This window comes from Melopsittacus undulatus, chromosome 1 (assembly GCF_012275295.1).
Source record: "Melopsittacus undulatus isolate bMelUnd1 chromosome 1, bMelUnd1.mat.Z, whole genome shotgun sequence".
NCBI classification, from domain to species: Eukaryota; Metazoa; Chordata; class Aves; order Psittaciformes; family Psittaculidae; genus Melopsittacus; species Melopsittacus undulatus.
Window position 1 is genome coordinate 70860920 of NC_047527.1, and position 21984 is coordinate 70882903.

Genomic DNA, 21984 nt, shown 5'->3' on the forward strand with positions numbered 1-21984 from the left:
TTGTATGAAGAAATGAAGCTGAAATGTTGCTACTGCCAATGTAGAAAGTCATCAGATTTGTGAAATACGGTGTCAGTCAACAGATACTTTGTTGATGATGCTCTCGTTTTAACAGTTTACATGTATGTGGTGTAGAGGGTTGATGGACTGCAGCAGACAAAGTACAAAGCAGTTGAGAACATTAGTGAATGTTTTTACAAGACATGTTGCCTCCAATGTGAAATTATGAAATCTGTTTTCCTGACTGCTTACTGCAAATGCTTTTTACAGAGTTGATGCTGCTTGGTAGTTTTTGCTGAAGAGCAACTGGAGCTGGATTTCTAGCTGCTCTCTATTTTTCTTGGAAATAAATCTGCTTTAAAAAGCATTCCAAAAGCAGTTGTTTTCAGTAACATTAAAATAATAATGCATTGCTTACCTCTTAAAGAGGCCATTGGAAGTGCACTTGCCCCCACTGTCATGTTCCATCAGAAGATTGTATATGAAGCAGAGTAATGTCAAATTTGTATTTCACGCTATGCTTTTATACAATTCATTGTTTCTTTTCTTACAAGAAATACCCATCAGTTACATGTTTTGCTGTACCAGTTTACCTTTCTGCAGTTACAATTGAAAGCCTGTACTTAACTGTTTGCACTTCTCTTGTATTGTACTTTATGCAGAAGGTGGTTGGCAACATGTGAAGCTTTTTTGGAGGTGAATGGGAGCAAGAAATTTCAAGTGACTCGGTCCACATTTTTCAATCATATAATCACCCCTGCCCAAAAAAAACTCAAACCACTCTAGTGTTCAGTTTTACCATTTAGTACCTACATTATTATTAACAGTGGTGAGGTAACAACGTAGGTGTTGCAAATCAAGTGAGGAAATATAAGTAAAGAAGCTTAATATTGTATCTTCCTATTAATATTTTCATACTTGAACAGTAGACTGAACCTATCTTTAAATCTTGTTATGTCATTATATTCAAGCAGTTTCTTAAATGTGTCTCTTGATTTACCTCCAGTTTTCATGCATGTTTAAATCTCAAGTTTACCACTGTTTTTACTTGAGATAAGGCTGAGGGGGGATCTAGTGAATGTATATAAATACCTGAAAAGAGGATGCACTGAGTATGGTACCAAGCTCTTTTCGGTGGTGCCCAGTGACAGGACCTGAGGCAATGGGCACAAGCTGAAACACAGGAGATTCCCTCAAGCAACACTTTCACTGTGAGGATGACTAAGCACTGACACAGGTTGCCCAGGGAGGCAGTGGGATCTCCACCCGTGGAATACTCCAGAGCCATCTGGACATGGTCGCAGGCAGCTGGCTGTAGGTTGTAGGTGGCCCTACTTGAACAGAGAGGTGGACCAGATAACCTCCAGAGGTCCCCTCCCACGTTCACTGATCCTGTGGAAAATCAAAAGCAGTGGATCTCTTTCAGTTCTGACTTGCATGCAACTTCTAAGATGCCACTTCCAGATTGTAAAAACACCCACATTGATAAAAACAGATCGTTTTCTGGTGTTTTCTCAGAAAAATCCATGAGACCATTCTGAAGTAATGTTAACAGTTTAGCAGACTATAGCACCAAACTAAATCCTGTGTATCTTTTTTTCCTACAATGGGATCTTTTCCAAATGAGTAAATATTTAACAAGCTGTTTACCAACTGGTTATTTTGGAGAATTACCAGTATGTGTATCTTCATGTTAGTAACAGTTCTCACTTAACAGAAGAGAGAAGTTGTGTACCAGTCCTGAGGTGGTTTTGTACTTCAAACGTCAGTGTATATATTGGAGAACAGAAACCTGAAATATAAGAGAATGGAAACCTTTATTTTTTTAACTGTCCTTGTTATAGTCAACTGGAATTATGTCCATGATAGTTTGGGGTGGGAGGGTATGTTCTCAATGAACGTTCCTTCGACAGATGCTCTGTGCTTTACATAAATAATAACCAGTGGAGAAGATTATTTTGTTTTTTAAGAGGAAGATAAGATTGCTGTGCATTTGGAGCTGTCACTTTTTAAGAAAGTGCTGTGGCTCAGATAATTCTTAGTGTTGCTGTCCGTGCCAGTTGGCTCAGACAGGCCTTTTCTATCCTTGGAAAAGACCAAGAATATTGTGTTGTCTTATACTTGAGTATTTCCAAGAAATATATCTAGATACAGACCCTGCAAAAAGTTATTCCTAGTAGATTTTCTTGCCTTATACACACTCTAAAGGGAGACTTTGGTCAAAGGACGGACAGTATTTCATAAGCATTTGTGATTTTTTTAATGTTAAAAATGGATAGAGGAGGAGGGGACTCCAAACAACAACCCTGCAACCAAAATCCTGTGATTCTGCATGAAACTGGTGAAGTGTGATCGACTCTGAGAGGGTAAATCTTCTGCTTCTAAAAAGAAGGTTCCAAATATTACTGTAAATATGATGTGTCATGGCAGGGATCATTTTGTTCTTACACTTGCAGACCAGCTAGTTGTAATTCTGCAACTGAGTCCTGAACCAAAGCTGCTGATTCAGACAAGAATGGATAGCTTAAACTCACTATGGCTTTGGTGGTGGATGTGCCACTTACTTTGTAAAGCTAAGGATGAGTATGTCATGGCCACCTAGCACTAACTGTCACTGAAGAGGATCTTCATCTGCTTCTTTTGCATCTTCTAAGAATTTTTCTTTTGCTTTTAATATAATGCAGCCTGAAATACTATTCTTAAAGTTTTCCCTAGGTTCCCACAAAACTTTGCTGTGTTTCAGGTGTATCCTTTATTTCTAGAATTGTAGGCATGCTCCCTTCATGGAGATGTGGGATGGAGAGTGTGACACAGAACAAGGACCTAGTTCTTGAAGGGTTTGCATTGCTTTTTCAGGATGGAATTTTACTAAATTGATCAGCTTTCAGGAATTCTTCATGTAGAAAGGGCCAGAGATTGGTATTAATAGCCTTTTATGCTAGATAGTATTGATATTTTAATCTGAGGCATTAAGATACAGTGTTTTTCTTTCTGGTTTTGAAAGAACAAGCAGTCAAAGGTAAAACACAAATACCCAGCAAAGCTCTCAGGCTTTACTGCTATTTTAAGATAGCTTTGGCTTGCGTACTGGTAAGGCCAGTGTGCATAGTTGAAATTCTAGCCTCTACAATGAAAAGACCAGCCCTCGGAAACAGCCAGTGGTTTTGGAGCATGCTTGTCCTTTGCAAGCTGAATGTTAAACAATGACTTAAGACTCTTCTACACACTGGCTGCAGCTCTTCATGTCTTACACACTGGCTCCATTTTTTGACATAATTTTGGCAAGTGGGGGAACCTGGCAATCCTTCATGCTAGAGGCCTTAGCTCTAATAAAGCGCTTTAGTTATTAGCACAAGTAAATAGTTGTCCATTTGTGCTTCATTAATGCATATTACTCATACAGTAAATACTGTTATGCTGGCAGGTTCCCCAGAATACTGAATACTTCTGCACAGTTCAGGAAGGGGTTTCTGACAAAGTGGTGTTGGCACCTTTTCTAGAAGAAGTTCTTGAAGCTATTAGTGTAGGAGAATGACAGACCATTATTTCAGCTCATGTGGGTTCTAGTAAAACTGATACTTAAGTGGAGGTGCATAAGTATTTTTGATGAATTTTATGCTATTGCAGTAGGCCCTTCTCATGTTTGCAGTTAACTTCTCTACAGTTTCATCTACATCTGAGGCAGATTGCTTTGGGCTCTGGAGAGCACAAATGAGGTGCCTACTTTTTTCCAATGAAAATAATTAGATACTCTAAAATCCCATAAGTTTTGCCAATATTGTAAAATTTTAATTATTTATGTGAAGAACCTAGCATTAGGAAATCGGAAGACAGCTTGATGATCTGTAATCAGCATGTTTTGGTTTCTTGAGAGGTAAGACCTTCAATATATAAAACTGTGATATGAAATGTCAGTTATGACTGTTCTTTGGAACAGCCAGCATAGATTAACCAATTGCTTTTTTGTCCTGTGTGTGCCTTGCAGTGGTTTCCAGGAGAACTTGTTCTATAATATTGCCAGAAACTGGACAAGGCTGTCCAGCTTCTGGTTCCTCACATCTTCATGTTGAAGATGAATGGGATTTTTGCCTCTGCAGTCATCAGGATCCTCCTCTCAGCAGTGACTTAGTTTTTGAAGATGAGAAGGAGTAGCCTTGCAGTGGTATTGGCCAGCTTCCTTAGCACCTTCTAACACATCCCATCTGATCCCAGGGCCTTGGTTCAGTTACCTTGTGTGATCAATAACCTTCCTTTTCTGTGAGTAATTGTTCAGTCCCCCAGGTGCTGATACAGTGCTCAAAGAACTGGGAGATGTGAAGGTTAACTTTACTAGGAAACACTGAGGAAAAGACGCCATTCATCTTTTGTGTCCTTAGCTGCTGGTTCCCATGCACAATTGAGAACTAACCAGACTAATATTAGACATCCTTTTGTCCTTGCTTACCTACAGAAGCATTTAGTGTTTTTTTTCTTGGTATCCTTCACTTCAGCTCTTCTGTTTAGGCAGATACTCTCCATATTCTTTCTTGTAACCTCTTCCTGCTTTGATCTTTGCATTTCAGCATTTGAGCTGAGGCAGGAGCTGCCTGTCCATTCACCCTGGCTTTCTGCCATGCCCCTGTGACTTCCTGCATGCCAACGTGGACCATTCTTGAGCTTTGAGGAGGCTGTCTTGGGGAGATCAGTTTGTTCTGGGCCCTTCGTCGTTGAGAGCAGTTTTCCATGAGAACCTGCCAAGCAGATCCTTGAGCAAGCCAAAAATCTGCTCCTGCAGTCCAGGACTGTAATTGTGCTACTAGGCTTGCTCCTTTTGCTTACTCTTCTTACATCACAGTATGGCATCAGATGGTCATTAGACTCTACCTCTCCAATTAGTGGTTCTTTGTCCATGAGCTGGCTTTGCTGGCTTTTTGGTCAAGTACTTCCCTGGTTGACTGACTGATCACTGGCCATGTGAAGTTACTTTGTCAGGACCTGTTGGAAAGATTTCATACATGTTCTTCAGTGTCTCATGTTAATTGTACTTGTTAGGTCATTTCAGTTGGTCTCTGGAGCGTAGCAGATCCACATTTATTAAAGCAGCTTCCAGAATGTTTACCTGCCAATGCACGCACACACAATTTTTGTGAACATTTTTTCCTTTTCAAATTCATGACAGACTCAGAATTCTTTCAAATCAAACACCAGCATCAACGTTTGAGGTAGTCACCTTAAGTCTTTTGTAGCTGGAGGCACCTGTAGATGCTGTTCTAAGATAAATGCAAACTAAGGCTTCAGAAGCTTTAGAAGCCTAGTTCTCTACTCTGACCGTACAGAAATACAAGACAGTGTGGTGTTCAGTTTGATGGGAAGAATGCCTTTCTACGTATGTGCTGATGAAGTTTCTGCATGATCTGCCTCCCCCCCAACATGGGCAAATGGTTATCCAAGTGTGCTAAAGATGTTCTGAAAAAGGCATGTCTGGCAATCTTGGGGTTTTTTTCTGGAGTCCTTTCTGATGAGAAACTGCTGGCTGTTGAACATGATTTGGCTGGATGGTTTAGTTGCAAACCATAACTGCTATGCTAGATGAGAGCAGGTTGGAAAAAATAGTTTTCTGACAGCATATCTTTTAGAGCATGACTTGGCCTAGAGATTCAAATAAACCCAAACCCACAGGACCAGAAACTTCTTATCGGCTACCCCACTAGCATCTTCTGGAACAGGGATGCTGACACAATAACATTATTAGGATGCAGGATTGCACACATGCTGTCAAGATTGTGGTGGTGTGCTAGTGAACTCCCAGGTAATTTGACATAGTTACTTTTGTTGTTTTAGCTAGATATAATGATCTTCAGTTCAACTGTATCCAGAGGGTAGCTTGTTCCTCTCGCCCACAGCTTGCTTCTTGAAGCCTTGTTCAAAGTTTGTCTCTTTTCTTCCTTATCCTATGACTTCTTTCTTTCTTTTGATCCCTGGTTTGACTTTAATCTCAGCAGGAAATCTTTTTGACTGGCTTTATTTCATAGATCTGCATTTTTGGTGTAGGAAGAATAGCTCAAACCTAGAGAAAGTATTGCAATATAAATAGTGATTGTGCTGTAAAAGTTACCATCCCTCACCCTTGGAATTAATCATCATTTGAGCTGAAGCATGGTAGCTTCTCAAGTGCAAGCTGCTAGCCCCTTAAACTGCAAGGTAAACAAAACCAGTTACATACTTGTTCTTACTCCCCATCTTCAACAGTGGTTTCAGGGAAGAAAAAAGAAGGGAAAAGTGTTCTAAAGCCACTTTAATGCAGTTTGAACTGCAGCTCATCCACAGTTCTCTCACCTTCCTTGAAGCAAACAGGAGAAATCCATTTGCAGAAGCATTCTTGTGGTTAGTAGTTGTAGCATTTCAGCATTGCTAAAGCCAGAATGATCAAGTGTTGCGTGCCCATGGTGGTATTATACCTGTGGGATTTCTTGACCTTTTATTCTGTCTGACCAGCTTTCCAGTCTCTGCAGAAATCTCTCTGTTTGGAGGGCATTTATCTGGGCAGGTCTTGTTTGTAGGGGCTTGCTTGCTTTATTTTCTGTGCTACACCAGATCTTCCTCCAGTAGCATACTGATAGTTAGGGAACTCTTTGAACTGCTGAAGCCTTAACGTAGCCCAGTATTCAGAGGATTTGTGGAGAATTAAAGCAGCTGCTTCTGCTAACCACACTGAAGCATTGCAGTTTATGTTCTGACGTGCTGTGGGTAACTTTGTGGGATGTGTCCAGTAGGCGTTAGCAGAAAAGGGGGAGAAGCTGAACAAAATAAGTGGTTACTTGACACACTTATGCTGTGAACAACTAGTTATAAAACAAAACCAAAACCTTCCAAGCAGGAAGAGGTGATTGACATGCTTGCTTATAGCAAGCAGGTTTTTTTCTGAGTGCCAGTTTGTGGAAAAACTAAAGATTTACACTTTGTATTGGGTTTTTCTGGGACAGCTTGCAACTTTACATGTAATCTGTTACTATTTAAATGCAAACTGCTGAGCTTTTGCAATTTTTTTTTCCTTTAGAGAATGTTAAGTCAATAAAGATTTTTCTGATAAAGCCATCTTCTTATGCAGGATAATTGGTGGAGCTACCTCCCATTAGTTCACTTTCCTCAAGGAGGGGAAAACATGGCAGCCACTACATTGAGATGGAGATATATAAACATATACATATAGTAATAACTGAACAAGTGTAACAATTAAGCACATTTCGTATTGTACCTAGATTTTTGTAAATTAGAGATAGGTGAAGTATCCAGAGCACTGAGAAGAATTCTCAGGCTAAAAACTGCCTTTGAGCTGCTTGCATTCTGACTACAATCAGGCTAGTTACTATTTTTTCGTATTCTCACAATGACTGTGAAGATGTGGAAAATACTTCAAGTTTCTTTCATTTTGAGAAACAAGGATAAGGTACTGGCACACTGAAATACCCAGGATGACCCGTGTTAGTCTTACCTTAGTTTTTGTTTTGTTTTCTCTCCAGCTGTTGTGAGTTGACAGTTTGTAGGTAGGCAGCACTGCAGCATAGTTTGTATTAGAAATTTTGTCCAACCACTGTTAATACATTGGTGCGGTGACTTTATGAAGTCTAATAGATCATCACTGTTGAGGACTTTGTTTAGTTTCAGGACTGTTTTGCACATCAGTGTGAAAGGTGTGGTGATATGATGTTCTTAAAGTTGTGAAGGTCAAATGGGATTCAAACATGATTAAAGAAATGCAGAAATACAGGTACTTTATTTGTAATAGTTGGAAGTTTCATTTTCTGAGGGATTGTGAAGTAACCTGTTACTGCAATATAAGCATTACAAAAGAACTGTTTTTTTCTTTGTACCCCTATATATTGTAGACTATTTCTTTACACTTCGTTATTTTCTTTGCATAAATTACGTTACTGATTTGCTCTGAGAGTGTGAAACCCTGCCATTTGGTTAGGGGAGAACACAATGGTCTGTTCCAATACATGATCTGATGCTGTGTTGTTAACCATGAAAAGGCATGACTGTTGTGCTTTAGAGATGTGTCTGTGATTTCTTTGGTGTTTTTTAAATAGGTTATGGAGCTATCTTTACCCTGTATCTGGGATTTCTTTAGTATCTCCTTTTAGGTAAGGCTTGCTGTTTCGGAGATGTGTAAAGAGTTACTTTAACTGAAAGCAAGTTACCTGAACTACAAATGTCCTTGTCTGAGGTGGGCAATTAGTTTTGGGCAGATTGCACTATGTAGCAGGTAAATGGTTCTTTATCTAAGCAGAAAGGTGTGTGGTCAATATAATTAGGGTCTTAGGTTTGATCAGATGGGACAGCCATTTCTAGAGCTGGTTAATTACTTACCTGGTACCAAGGATGGCTCTTCAGGGAAGGAAGGGAGGAGTATCAAGCACACCCTAAATTGCAGCAATTGAGCAAATTGACTAGGAAGTAGAGATAAGGCCCATACTGCCTCTAGTTGAAGCAAATAAGGTTTGCAAAGTAGTCTTCTATGAAGCTGTTCAACATGACATTTGAAATTTATCAGATTTTCAGTTGAAGACCTGAAGAACAATTTCATTAACAATCTGGCATCTAGTGAATTTTAACTGTCTGAGCACAGGGGCTCTTGACCCATAGGAGACTTATCATTCTATCAGTGCTGTGAAAGGCTGTGAAAGCATCATCTTCATGTCGGCCTGTTCAAACCCTGAGTTTGAACCTGAACCATCAAGACAACAGAAGGGGATAGCACTACTGCCTTTAAGAAAGCAGGCCCACCTTCAGATGGGATAAATTCCTTTGCTCTGTGTTTCATGCTGACTTAATTCCTTTATAAGAGTTTCATCAGTCTTGGGTTTTCAGATGCTGCCTAGTCATAAGGGTGCATATGCTTAAATGTAATTTAAATTATCTGGCTTTGGTTGCTGAGTATCTATTCTAAAAGAGAATGTAAACGTATGGAAACAGTGGTTCTTGCAACTTAGGTAGCTTCTACTGTTCTCTCCTTCCTCCCCTGGCTGAGACACACAGATGTGTTGCTGCAGTGCCAGATCCAAAAGTCCACCAGGTCATCATTTCAAGCACTGAGCCTTCCAAGGTTAATGCCGGGCACCATTAGCCTGCGCTGGGACAGACTGTCCAAGCCAGTTTACAGAACGTCTCCCATCCACTTGGTGCAAGGGTGCTGTCAAAACCTGACTCCCAAAGCGAGCATTCTTGGAAGCAGCTGGCCTGCAGTGCTGCTATAACTAGAGCACTAGTGGATTTGATGCCAAGTAGAACAGACGAGCTACCTTGTATTTCACAGGTCTGAGCATGTGGAGGGCAGTGGGTTGAAGAGGATCAAATATCCTATACCTTCTTTCTGTGTGTTAACAACTTACCCCAAAAGAACATGCCAAAGATTTTTATTTTAAGTGCAGGCTAAAAAGAAAGCAGTTTTGAAGACACTTTGTCAGAATGGATGGGTGTGTTAGCAGCTCTGTGACATGCTGAAATCTTCCATAGCACCTGGGTACAAATATTCTCAATGTTTCTTTTCATCCTTCTGATGATAGTCTGACCATGTGCTTCAGAAACTTGCACAAAACATAGATGGTGACCCTGGTAAGGGTTCTTGAATAGGTAAAAGATTCTGTGTGCAGCAGCACATCATTGTGGGTTGCATTACTCCCTTCAATTGTGTGAGCACCATCCAGTTATAGTAGTTAACATGTATGGATTGGTAAATTCATTAGAGCTTTGCTGTGCTTTTTACTCAATTTTAGTAGCATAATCTATTAAGTATGAGGTCATCAATAAGAGAATGACAGAAAATTTCACTGAAAGCAAAAGAAGAGGAATATGACGTATTACTTTAGTCTGCTTTGGATTTTCTCAGGGTAACAAAACTTCCATTTTTCAATTCAATTCCTATTGGTAAATACAACTCTCACAGAAAACAGATTTCTCAGGGATTTTATTGGTTTTGGTTAATAGTGACTCCACCAAAGAGCTTGGAACATGCAGTAAAACAGGGTTTTGGTAGCTTCATCAATGTCAGTCCTTGCTAGTGAAAGTGACTTTGGAGGTAAGGCTAACTTGCAGCTAAGTGCAAGCTAAAGATGCATTATCAGTATCTATGGGCACCAGCAGAAGAAACAGAGTTTCCATGTGAGTGTAATTTTCTGCTGTGAAGAATTTCCTCATACAAACTTCATTCGCTTAGTGGTGTTTTGTTAGGAGTGAAAGGGGATCTAGTTTATGTTTTAAAAAAAGAAGCAAAAAAAAAGACACTTTATCAGGAAGTGCTTCATTTTTGTACAATCTTTCTAGCTGAAGACAGCTCTAAGAAGTGATTGCTTTTACCACGAACCTTCTGCATTTATTTCTTTTCTGTATTTCAAGACTTTATTTTAGCTATAAACTATGTAAACTGTCTCTAACAGCCACAGTGGTTTTAGTCTCATTAAAAATAGAACAAAGCTTTTAGCATTTCTAAGCCTGTCACTTGGATTCCCTCCTTGCTAGCTGATTAAAAGACAGCAACCATGATGCATTGAATTTTCTCCTACCATAATAAATGGCAGTCTGGTCCAGAAAGTGCACGCTGTGGAATATACTATCCATTTTCTCTGTGCAGGGTACTGGGAGACAGCTAAATTCTTGCAGAAGTGGTTAGTGTCTACTAGGAGAGGACTGCATCTAGTGAGAGAAATTTAATTTGACACAGTTCTTGCCATATTCTGGGTTCAGCACTGTTTAAACCATGCTAATGCCAGTTTTGTAAACGGCAGCCTAGAGAAGCTGAATCTGTAATGCTAACGTGTATGCTTGCTGTACAAGTGCATTGCTGAAGATGTCAGCTAGCTTGGTATGCTCAATCCTGCCTTGCTGGAGAAAAGCCTTTTATGAATAAACTGGATACTGCTGGAGGTTGCTATTCATGGTCTAGCTCTTGCTAGATTAGATTTAGCCATTTATATTTATTTATTGGGGTCCGCTCTTTTGCAAAAGTGGGGGATAAAGGGGGATGGGAGAAGGTGGCCAGTAGGTAACAGTAGGTTTTGGTGTGAAACAGTACTGCCCTGGTAGCAGTTGCAATGCAGGTAATAGTAAGTCCTGTAACTGGTAATGCCCCTTAAAATAAATCTGAAACACCTCCAGAAAAATAACTTTCTGGCTCAGCTATAGCCATAGATTGTATAACTATAACAGTCCATGCATTTAGAAAAGCTGTTTTTCTCAGTATGGGAGAAGAAACACTTCACTGACTTGAGGCACAAACACTACAGGGTTTTGGTGTTGACAACAGGGTCCAACCCCCCACTTTTTTGCTGTATTGAAGGACTTTCTGCTCAGTGGGTGACTGAAACCCAGGCGGGGGTCGGGAGAGAGGTTCCTCCAAGGTCAGACTGGCAAGCCTTTCTGCCTTCGCTTGTATCATGGGATGTAATATAATTCCTATGATTCGTTTAACAAATTCCCTGCCACTGCAGAGACACACAGCACAAACGCAGGTCTATCTTGTCTGGCACTCTCATTTTCCTCCTCTCTTTGCTAGTTCCTGGTATGTTGTATTTCTTGTAGCTATTGTATATGTGGTGTGGCAATGTATATGGCTATATGTATATGTGCTGGCAAGTCTGCTGAGGGTGGTAGGAGAGTAAGGATGACAGTAGGTCTGTGCGCCCCGCCAGGTTTATTGCATGTTGTCAGTGATTGCAGCACTGAGGATCGGAGGTGCTGCGGTGTATCAGGAGGAATGTGCTGCTGCCTTTGCTACTCCCATAATCCCAAGATGGGCTTGTTCGTTCCTGGTCTCTAGGGTTATCGCTTTCCGTCTTGACAGCCAGTACTGTAGAATCAGGAGGATTCATGCACTTAGTGGCTTCGCTGCTTCAGGAGAGAGAGCCTGACTTTTGACAAAGCTAAGTGGCTTTATTTTAAGCCCTTGTTTGTACAAGCTCTCTTAGCAATGGGAATGCTAAAATTCTAGGTTCACAGTTACTCTGTTGACTTACTGAGCCTTTCACTTGGCTCTTACCTGGTTAAATAACTATAGTTAAGAGGCAGGAAACCTAGTTACAGGTCTATAATTATATAACGTGGGTTGTCTAAGAATGTGCTTTAAAGTTGTTTAGTTTTTTGTTTTTGTTGGTTTGTTTTGGGTGGTTTTTTGTTGTTTTTTTTTTTTTTCCCCAAGTGTACAAAGCCTGTATTTTCTTTATTTCTGTGACATGTTAATCGCTCTAGCAAAAGACAGTAAAAAACATTAACTGTTTCTGAGTAAACTTAACATTGGCTGCAAAGCACTGACTTTGGACAAACCCAGGAGCCTTGCTGTTTCCTCATGACCTGTACCTGGGACAAATTTCCTCAAGCTCTGGGGTATCAGCAGGCTGAAAATACATTGTACCAAACGGTTATCTGGTGGCGGACAGTGCTGCTGTATTTAGCCATTAAGAAGCCCAGTGACTTAAATCTTCTAAGCAAGGAGCGTCCTATGCGTTGCTAATTGATCTTAACTGTGGAATTTGGATTAGAGCTTGAATGTTGGTCTGGATCTGTCAGGTGGATTTCTTCCTGTGATAGCCTGCGTGTTTGCCTTCACGGGCTAAGAGTAATACTGGGTGACTGAACAGAAACTCTGCAGTTGGACATGGATACCAGCAAGCTATAGGGAAGTTTACTTTGATGAATAGCTGGCAGTTCAGCACTCGCCATAATTAAATATTCTCCTTGTGTTATGTTTGATGCTTTAAGTAAATCAAAACTACAGATCATGGCATAAAGAAGTGTAGCTTAGAAAACAGTGCAGAAAGTTACTTTACATAAATGCAAAGTCTTTTGTTTGGGAAGTGAAGAATCATTCAAGGCAGTCCTCAGAAGAAATGCTGCCTAATCTGTTCATTGCTTAAGGAGACTCCAGAAGCATGTTAAAAATGGCAATGTTGGGTCAGATAAAGAAATGTTCATTTACCTCTGTTCTTTGGCTAAGTTGCAGATATGAAGAGAGTGTCCCTCGGAGTATCCCTTTCCTGCTTCTGGATCCTGGAGTTGTGTCTGCTCTTGCATAGCCCCTGGTGGACACCTCTTCAGTGAATTTGAATCATTTCCTTCTTTTTTTTTTTTTTAATAACTCAGACTTGAACACTTTGCAGTAGTTTCCTCGGTCTGTGCTAGCAGATGGTACTTCATTTTGCATTACACAAGTTGCCTCAACAGAGAAAAGCTAAGGTGGCTCAAATAATGACTTGGCTAGTTTGAAGGTTTTAAGACACATACCTTAGTGTGATGAAGTGCATTGCCAGGTAGACAGTGAGCTCCTGGTGCAGCAGGAGTGCCTGTGTGCAAGCCAAGGTGTGTCTGCCGTGATGGTCCCCTGAACCACAGTGGGACCTGTCAGCACGCCTGACTTGACTTTCAGTTGTGCTGGACAGCGTACAAACATCAGAAGTATGTCATGATCTTAATTTGTCGCTGTGGGACTGCTGGCATGAGTACGCGTGACTCTTGCTCAATTGAACCTTTTGTTCAGGGGCACGGCTGTGTGGGTTTGCAGACAGCTACAGTAAATCCAAAACCAGGGACTGTTGTCTCCGTGGTCTGGGCGTCCTCGGTCTGGCCATGCTCCCAGGAGCTTCCGAGAAGCTGTGCTGCCAGTCGTAGCCTTTCTTCATCTTGTGAACTTCCAGTGACTGCTGAAGTTAGAAAAAGTTGAAGCCTTCAGTTAAAGGGGATTTCCAGACATCTTGAGAAAGCAACCCTGTCTCTGCTAATGTCAGGCCCCTTACTTCACAAAGAAAGGGGGAGAAGTATGGTTGGTACTTTATTATTTGTACTTTCAAATCTGCTTCCTCCCTTCTCTGAGCCCTATTTACCTGTAAGATTATCCTGGATGAGTGGATAAACTTTGCTGAAGGAACCAGGATGAGAGAACAGAATAGTAGCTACATGCTGGTTGGCCTAGTAATGCTGTCTCGTCCTGATAAGTACTCTTCTGGGCTAAGCTGTAGGTGGGAACAGTAGCACTTGGAGCTGAAGAAGTCATTAAAGAGCACATGTGCAGACAGCAGGGCTGCTAGAGTATATGGCTGTCTGATTCTCTGATTAAAAGGGCAGATTTAATGTTTTCTTTGATAACTGAAATGCTTATCATGCTAGCACCAACAGCAGCAAACATTGTATGTTGTAGTTGAAGGAGCGCAACTTGAAAGGCTTGGTTATAGATTGAAAAATAAATCCAGATTGTCCTGGTTAGTGATACAGAGATAACACTGTCTATGAATGGACTTCGCCTCTTAACATGATGCAAGCATGTCGCATTTTGCATCGTGCAATAGAGGTTTGCAGAAGGACACTGCAATATAACCTGTAATGGTGGTGTGTTTCGATATGAAATGTTAATGCTTTAAAGAACTCTAAAAAAATAAACCCTTCTTCAGATCCTTATAGCACTGTTGCCAGTCGCTCGATGAAATCATCCTTGGTCGCAGATGCTGACTGACAGAGAGAAGAGTACGTGCAAACAAGTCAGAGAGGGCTAATGCTCAGCTAGCTTCTAAAAATACTACAATAGCTGGATGGTACAGTGAGTTAAGTAACATGCTTTAATTTCATATTGAGAGCATTTATTGGAAGGGGAGGGAGAGCTGGGGATTAAAACACAGAGCAAACACATGACTTCCTGGGAGCCCAGTTTCAGCCATAGCAGGGGGGAAGGTGATGGATCAAAGCAGGTGATCAGCCTGAGCTGGAGCCTAACAAGGAGCCTGCTGGCACAGAGCAATTACACACCTTTTTAAACCTTTTTTCTCTTACCCTTGTTGCAGTGGCTGTCTGATCAATGCTGCACCTGGCCTAGTGCCAGTGTTTGTGCACAACAGTTACAAACAGATTCTGGAGGGTCATGTGAAACTACCCTGAGCCCTTTAAATCACACCGCCCTTACCTTTTCTCCTCTGCTGCCCACATTGCTTTAGCAGGTGTGGCTTTGTTTATGCATGTCTGTTGCTTTACTTCAGCACTGGGGTTTTGCTGGCCCTTGGTGCCCGGAGGAAACCTTTGGATCCCTGCTTTGCTCAGGCTGTAGGAGAGTTCTCTGGACCTTCTGGGGAGGGGTTTGCACCTAATGAAGGAGGTAGGGGTGTCAGCTTTGTAAAGCCAGCACTGACAGTCACTGCCATGGAAACCTCTGCTGCTGAAAACTTCGATACATCTTGCCATGGCTTTGGCTTAAGCTTTGTGAAAAAGTTCTCTGGAATCACCTTACATCTATACCAATATCTTCTGGTACAGCTGCAAGGTAATTCCAGAGAGGGTCCATCCTATTCCTGCAAATTATTGGCAGTTGCTAGTTTATATATATGTATATATATATATATATATATATATATATATATATATATATATGTATATATATAATCTGTTTTAATTGAAAAGTTACAGCCTTGCAGCCAGCTGTAAGCCTAAAGTAAGGTCTTTGTGTGTTACTGCTGTGGGAAACAGAAAGGTAAGAAGATGCATCTCAGCCTCATCTCACCTCTGTTACTACATATTACCGGGATCAGAGAAAGGCAACAAAGCTGGTGAAGAGCCTGGAGCACAAGTGTGATGAGGAACAGCTGAGGGAACTGGGGCTGTTTAGGGTGGAGAACAGAAGGCTCAAGGGGGACATTATTGCTCACTATAACTACATAAAGGAGGTTGTAGTGAGGTGGGGGGCAGTCTCTTTTCCGAAATAACAAGTGATAGAACAAGAAGTAATGGCCTCAAGCTGCACCAGGAGAGGTTTAGATTGGATATTGGGAGCAATTTCTTTACAGAGAGGGTGTTCAGGCATTGGAACAGGCTGTCCAGGGAAGTGGTGGAATCACCATCCCTGAAGTGTTCAGAAACCGTGTAGATGAGACCCTCTGTGACATGGTTTGGTGGTGATCTTGGCAGTCCTGGGGTAATGGTTGGACTCGGTGATCTTAAAGGTCTTATGTAACCTAGCTGATTCTATGCTTCTACTGCATGAAACTTGCCTTCCAGTAAGGACTTTTATGTGTTGGAACAACTGAAAACATGTTTAGGTGTGCAGCAACTAATTTATAACTGGTTTTCTTGTTCCACCTTTCATTTTTCTTGGGATGCCCTGCTGCTCTTCCCAGCTAAGAAGCAATATGCAGCGATATACGTGCATAGGAATGTCTGGACTTTCTTCCTCGGGAAGTGAAACTAATGCTGCTAAACTGTGCATCTGTGGGGTTTTAGCTATCCAATAAAAATACTTGATGTTGAACTGCATAGGGGGAAACACACAAAGAAAAGCTCTGTGCTATGAGGAAGGATGTTCTCTTGTGTTCTCCATGCCTGTGATGCTCACCTCTCAGCCTTTGTAAGGAGATCAATCAGCTTCAGTTTTAAGTTTTTACTGAAACTTCTCCTAGATAAGCATCTCCTCCCCCTTGTTGTCCTTGGAGCCTTTGGAAAAATTACATGGGAAGCAGACTCTTAATTTTCTATGTGCTTTCCACAGTTGTTGCCTTGTGCTGCAAGTCCCAAATTTCCTGCCTGAAATGTAAAATTGAGATGTTGTGGGCCAGGTCATTGCTGACTGTGTGGTGTCCCAGGGAAAATGAGATGCATCCAGTGAAAACGACTAGTGCTCCAAAAGCAGTAAAAATGTTAGGATGTGATACCCTGCGGTCACGAGGGGTTTGACAGACAGGAGCTCAGGAGTTCCTTGTTTCCTAATACATGTTCGGTTAGCTGCAATGAAAGAGCTAACAAATACTGTCCTGTTTCAATAAAGTAAGAACAAATATGGTTGTGCTGATAGGTGGTCTGGTTGTATTTGGTTGTTTGAGTTTGATTCCTAAGAAAGAACTACAGAAACCCGTGAGATTAGATGCGGCTCATGAAACAACAGCCATGCCATGAAAATCAGTGGCAAGGATGTAAAGACCTGTAAGGGGAGGTGGCCAGTACAGAGGCAGAAGTCTGAGTGGTTCCAGTTTTATCTGGCATATAGATGGATGCTGTATGTATCTTATCATATCTTGTTTACTTGTAAAAACCTCCTTTAGTCATACCGCCATTGGCAGTTCTTGTCTTGCAAACGCCTGTGGGCTCCTGTTGGTGAAGGAGCACAAGAGAGGTGCTTGAGTACTTGAATCAAAGCTCAAGTATTTGGTGTTTGAGACAGTCTCTCTGAGAAGAGATAATGTGTTTCATATCCTGTGTAACTGTATACAGTTCTCAACCCCAAACACTACATCCATTATGTTTTTGAGCATCAGCTTATATTCTGTAAACTAGTAACGTTGGGCTGAAAGCTCACAATTGCACGTAGTGAAATTGCCACTCACTGTGTGTATGTTATTGCTCTGCTGTAATTACAGCGTCATTTGCCGTGAAGTGATTCTTATGTTTTAACATAAATGTGGGTCACGCCATTGTGTCATCCCACACTTTGGGCACAGCAGGAACATGTATAAAGTCACGTATATCATCACTACAGCAGTTTATGTTTTGTGGCATATCAGTGCAGTCAACTTTGTGCACTTGCTTCTTTTTTTCCATACCCACCCTTAACTGGTATATGCAAAAGTGTATCAACTTTGTAAAACTGTACCTGCTCTGAACCTCCTCCTCATGCTTCCGAAACACAATGAGATTTATTTTGCTTTTCTTATTTTTTGTTTATATTTCAATGTCCCTGCTTTCCCTTGGTTGTCTTCTTTGGCAAGGGCTGTGAGAAACTGTGGTATTTTAGGCTTTGCCAAATTAAGTCTGTTAAAACTTCTTGAAACTCTTGTAAGAGTTCTAATATGGAAAAAAAGGAAAATAAAAAACCAGGTTGCATCCAGAGCCATGGATGTTTATTTAAACTGAACTTCTGGTTCCTCTTGAGGTTTAGTAGTTCACTACTGGATCTGTTTCAGTCCAGTTAATTAGTTACAACCCCCTAAACCACAGACTTGGAATTAAAGAAAACAAAGCCCCAAGCCTCTGCATAGTTTGATGCAAGAAGAAACTTCAGTTAAACTGGGAAGTGCATTTACATCGCTGTTTCCCAGTTTGCAATGCAAACTGGGGTACAGGTGAGACAACAGCGTATCATTTTTTCTGGATTCATGCCACATGTATTAATGTGACAGTCTAGTGTCTCCCTATAATCTTTTCCCCTTCTCTGACATTGGTTTCTCCTTTCAGAGGCATGGCAGGGATTATTTTCTTTTTTTGTGTGAGTGGCTTGGCTCTGGACAGTGTGGTTTACAGGGAGTACAGAATGCCTGGTTTTGATAAGACTTTCTGCTCTTCTGTTTTTAGGACAATGTAGATCAGACTTCAGCTCATGGTCGGCGGGATCTGGTGGAACCAGGGTTCCAAGAACCATCTAACCGCATCTCCCTGAATCACCAAGGTAAGGAACAGTGGGTGGCAATCCAGGATCCTTGTGGGAATGCAGAGAAGGTTTTGCCTCCATGTTGCCATTTCTCCATGTAATTGGGAAAAAAAAAAAGGAGTAGAGCTGAAGAAATAATTTTTTGTCACAACTGTCCTTTGAGCTACGGATGGAGACGATGAAGGACTTGTGGTGCATCTCAAGCCTTGTAGCCCAAACTGGTTCTGGGAGTGGGGAGGAGTGAAGTCTGAAACTGAATTCAACATTTGTAATGTTAAAGTTGCATTTAAAAAATCTTTGGCTGCCATAAGAAGGGTGCAGTGGCTCAACTTCAGCTGCAGGAGACAGTCTTTGCATGACAGCTCATTTGGGGAAAGAAAGCCCTGAACTAGACATGGTAGTGCTGGTGCAATAGTTTAGCTTCTGTAATTCAGCGGGACCATACAAAACATAAAAGTTAAAATAAATCTTAAAAGTCTTTCCTTGACCATTTCTGTCAGTTCAGATGCCTAAAGAAGACAGTTACTATTATAGCAGGGACTTTTTTTTTTTTTTACTTGAAATTATTAGTAATAGAGAGTGTCATCTTAATCGAACCCCTTACCTTCAGGGTTCCCCATGGCTTAATTTGGAGCCAAGTCCTTGAAGGTCATCTTCAAATGTTGTTTCTTCAGTGCAGCAATGAATAGTAATGCAGTCAGCACAAGGCTGTTGAAATAAAAAAGGTCATGAATGTATCACTTAAAATATTTGCCAAATATGACATTCTTAACTTTTCCTTTAAAAACCAGCTTCTTTTGTTTGCCAAAGGCAGCAAGACTGGAATTTCATGACTTGCAGATCCTCAAGACTATTTAAGTTTCACAAACAAGTCCTAGAATGTAATAGGGAATGTATTTTAATTTACTTCCCTCACCATGCCCCAAGTCTTCAGTTTGTTAAAGTTTTGCTTTAAGTTGAAAATAGAAAGTAACAGGTTGCCATGTTATCCGTTCCAAAACTGCTGCAAGCACAGGCAGTATGTTATGTCATGCTTGCATGGATACAGTGGAGTTTTTATGAATTCCATTTTTCATTCTCTTAGAATGATACTGTTAATTTCACCTACCTTGGGATGCACAAACCCTGGAGCAAATCTATGTAGGTGATTTTTTTTCTGAGGCTATTTGTATATATTCCTGTCATGGTTTAAGCCCACCCGTAACTCCCACACAGTCTCTCTCTCTCACTACCCCTGTTCCTCCCCTGCTCCTGGAGGGATGGGGAGGAGAACTGAAAGAATGTAACTCCCATGGGTTGAGATAAGAGCAGTCCAGTAACTAAGGTATAACACAAACCACTGCTGCTACCACCAATAATAATAATCATGATAAGGGAAATAACAAGGGAAGAGAATACAAACGCTCACCACCCACCAACTGATACCCAGCCTGACCGAGCAGTGATCTAGCCCTTCCAGGTAACTGCCCCCAGTTTATATACTAGGCATGAGGTGCTGTGATATGGAATACCTCTCTGGACAGTTTGGGGCAGGTGTCCTGTTTCTGCTTTCTCCCAGATTCCCCTCCTCCCTGGCATGAGACTCACAAAGTCCTTGGTCAGACTAAACATCACTGAGCAGCCACTAAAAACATTGCTGTTATCAGCGCTGTTCCCAGGCTGAAAGTCAAAACCACAGCACTGCACCAGCTACTAAGACGGAGAAAAAATGACTGTTACTGGTGAACCCAGGACAATTCCCCTTTAATCAAGGGATTTTTTGGGGGGACACATCCTGAGTGGTCTAAGTTTGTGTGTTAAAGTATGTGCGACTGCTGCTTATGAAGTTTGAGCGTTTATTGAAGAGACAGGTAATGCTGCATTTTGATAGCAAAATGCCAGCTTTGTAGCCTGGCATTTTCCTACTTCCTCTTTAGATGTTTTTTTCCTCTGTCAATATTGTAGTACTGTAGAGGGATTCACACAGTGTCACCTGATTTGTGGCTCTCCCTCAGCCACTTTGAGAGAAAAATCTGTATGCGAAATAGTAAAAATTAATTTGCAAAATAGTTATCTTTAAAGAGAATGCCTTGCGGGCACCGGCAGTTTGTTGCCTGTTTCTGAAGGAAGACTGAGTTAACATTTTTCCCAGTACATCTGATGTAAAGATCACTTTTGCACCCACAAATTGTTTGGGATTTTTTCCTGTATCAGCTGAATGACAGCAATTTCTGAAGTCCAGCATTTCTAAAATCCAGCATTTCTAAAGTCTGATTTTTTTGCTGAGGTGGGTATTTAGCGCATTATTAATCTAGCCTACCCCTGTGACCATATTAGAGGTGTGAATTAAGAGGTGAAACCCGAATGCCTAGAGGTGGGCTTTAATTCTGCACTGGGCTGTAGCACTTCCATCTTTTTGCAAGGTTGAAGGGAGGCAATGTGCCTTACAGGCATGATACCTGCTGCTTTGGCATCTTTCTGAAAACGGAAGGGACCATAAGCATGATGTTATATCATGTTTTGTATGTTTGTTCTGTCCAAGTGTGAGCATCTGTACTCTTTCACAGTTTATGAAATACGATGTCCAAGAGCTTGAAAGTACAAGTGTTTTAAGAGCTGTGACATATTTCAGTAACTGATTTATGAATAGTACATAGAAAAATATAACATGAAGAGCTTCAGAGGGAGTTGTGACATGGTCTGAACTAACTCCCATGCAGTCTTATTAGTCACAGAATAAATAGACTAGATTATTAGCATAAAGTGGGAGTTTAAATTCTGTGGCAGCTGTTTGCTTTGCCTTTTTACTCTTACACTAAACTCTGTTACCCATTACTTTCTATTAAAGTTTTACTGGCACTGGCACTGATGAAAAACTTAGAGTAAACGTGTATCCAAGAGCAACTTGCAGGGCCACTGTTTGCATTTAATAAATGAATCTGTTTGGTGATACGACTTGATTACATTGATGATAAAGATACTTGCAACAAGCTATGGCAAATTTTGCTTCCAGTCACAGACAGCTTGCTGACTTCAGTTTATATCTACTAGCACATCTAAGCTTTTGTTCCTGTGTTTTGCAAGAGAAAGAGAACTGATAGGCTTGCAACAGAACTCATTTAATACATATTTACCATGAACAGAAATTGTGGAAGGGTTAGAGTTGGCTAAAATATTTCATGTATTAGGTGCTCCCTGTCTTTTTAGTGTACTGTGCCTTAAACTTTGCAGCTGAACTTTGAGCAACCATACCTACTGTGTTACTTTATGTATACGCTTCCTATTCATACCTGACCACATTGCTCAGTCTGCGCAGCAAATTTGCCAGTTTCTGTTGAACATTAACTTATAGACCTTGGCTTTTCACTGGGAGAGCTTTGGTACAAGCACTTGCAATTCTGAACCTGAACTGCTTTCCACAGCCTATAAAAATGGTGATTAGCTTCCTCCCAGGCATCTGAATCCCTTCAACACAAGCTGGAAAAAGAGCATTCAAGTGGAGACTGAGATATCCCTGCCAACTGTCCCTGCGTGAATAAGCTCTTTCTTCTGAAGGGTATTTCAAGTGCATGTTTCCTGCTGAATCACTCTTTTTTACACAAGCAGATGCTTTATAACTGTTCAGCTTTTTATTTTAGAAG

The 21984-nt window shown here is 41.0% G+C and overlaps 1 protein-coding gene across 2 annotated transcripts in view; it reads left to right on the forward strand.

Annotated features, from left to right (window-relative positions):
- The window catches only part of GRB10 (growth factor receptor bound protein 10), a 147000-nt gene that overhangs the window by 43964 nt on the left and 81052 nt on the right, over positions 1–21984 (forward strand). For both annotated transcript variants that reach the window (XR_004549616.1, XM_034062829.1), the window contains exon 3: positions 18289–18382. Coding sequence is in view for 1 of the 2 variants with exons in the window: in XM_034062829.1 (XP_033918720.1) it covers positions 18289–18382 (94 nt within the window). In the remaining variant the exon portion in view is untranslated. The remainder of the gene's footprint in view (positions 1–18288; positions 18383–21984) is intronic.